General features: G+C 51.9%; 1 protein-coding gene across 1 annotated transcript; it reads left to right on the plus strand.

Annotated features, from left to right (window-relative positions):
• Positions 1–163: 163 nt before the first annotated feature.
• F5147DRAFT_841892 (uncharacterized protein) lies at positions 164–1,165 on the plus strand (the record flags this gene model as incomplete). Its single annotated transcript, XM_041444411.1, has 1 exon — positions 164–1,165. One exon carries the CDS (start codon positions 167–169, stop codon positions 716–718), a length of 552 nt encoding a protein of 183 aa, XP_041284535.1. The 3' UTR covers positions 719–1,165.
• Positions 1,166–1,373: the final 208 nt, after the last annotated feature.

The raw sequence follows: 1,373 nt of genomic DNA on the forward strand, positions 1-1,373 counted from the left end.
TGTAGCCACGCTCGTCCATCAGTTTGCAACCAGCCTTGACCTCCTTTGGTCTGTAACCACGCTCGCCCACCCTCAGTCTGCAACCAGCTTTGACCTCCCTCTTTGCATAGCCACACTCGCCCGTCCTCAGTCTGCAACCAGTTTTGACTTCCTTTGATCTGTAGCCATGCTCGTCCCTCGGCGTGTAGCCACACTTGCTGACCCTCCATCCGCAACCAGGCTTCACCTCCCTCAGTGTGTAGCCATACTCGCCCACCCTCTGTCCGCAACCAGCTTTGACCTCCTTCTTTGCATAGCCACACTCGCCCGTGTTCAGTCTGCAACCAGCTTTGACCTCCTTCGATCTGTAGCCACGTTCGCCCACCCTCCGTCCGCAACCAGCTTTGACCTCCCTCTTTGCGTAGCCACTCTCGCCCGTACTTTGTTTGCAACCAGCTTTGACCTCCTTCGATCTGTAGCCACGCTCGCCCACCCTCCGTCCACAACCTGTCTTCAACTTCCTCTGTGCGTAGCCACACTCGCCCGTCCTCAGTCTGCAACCAGCTTTGACCTCCTTCGATCTGTAGCCACGCTCGCCCACCCTCAGTCTGCAACCAGCTTTGACCTCCCTCTTTGCATAGCCACACTCGCCCGTCTTCAGTCTGCAACCAGCCTTGACCTCCTTCGGTCTGTAGCCACAGTTGCCCACCGTCCGTCCACAACCAGTCTTGCCCGATGAGGGTCTGCCACATATTACAGTGACCTATCTCCGTATAATATGAGGGAATGGACATGCATAATATCCCGTATGATATGGGCCAGCAGACCATGGGCCCATGATAAAAATATCCTCGACTATGATGGATGGGCTGGGAGGCAAATTATTCCCGATGGAGGCGGGTGGGCCCATGCAGGGAATATATAGAGTAGATGAGTGGGCTGATGTACATGAATATTAGGTAGACGGGTGGGCCGAGGTAGTTGGATATTATGCAGATGGGTGTATTAAGGTAGATGTGTATGAGATAGATGGGTAGGTACTTGTTATCACATTCACAGGTGGGCCCAGACACATATTAAATTAGATGGGTGGGCCGAGGGTATTATAAAATATTGTATTAGACGGGTGGGCCCAGACACATATTAATTAGATGGGTGGGCTGAGGGTGTTGTATGGGATGTTGTATTAGATGGGTGGGCCGAGGGTGGTATAAAATATAGATGGGTGGGCCCATGTGTATCATAATTGTAGACATGATGGAGCTGAGGTAGTTGTACATCAACCAAATCAGAGGAGGTAATAAATCAAAGTTACCAAGTTCCCGGAGCAGCAGGTGATCTCCTGACATGGCCTTTGATAGTGCACAGGTTGTCTTGCAAAATTTGGAATCCGG

The sequence above is a fragment of the Suillus discolor genome (genome assembly GCF_016758755.1).
Source record: "Suillus discolor strain FC423 chromosome Unknown F5147scaffold_210, whole genome shotgun sequence".
Classification (NCBI taxonomy): Eukaryota; Fungi; Basidiomycota; class Agaricomycetes; order Boletales; family Suillaceae; genus Suillus; species Suillus discolor.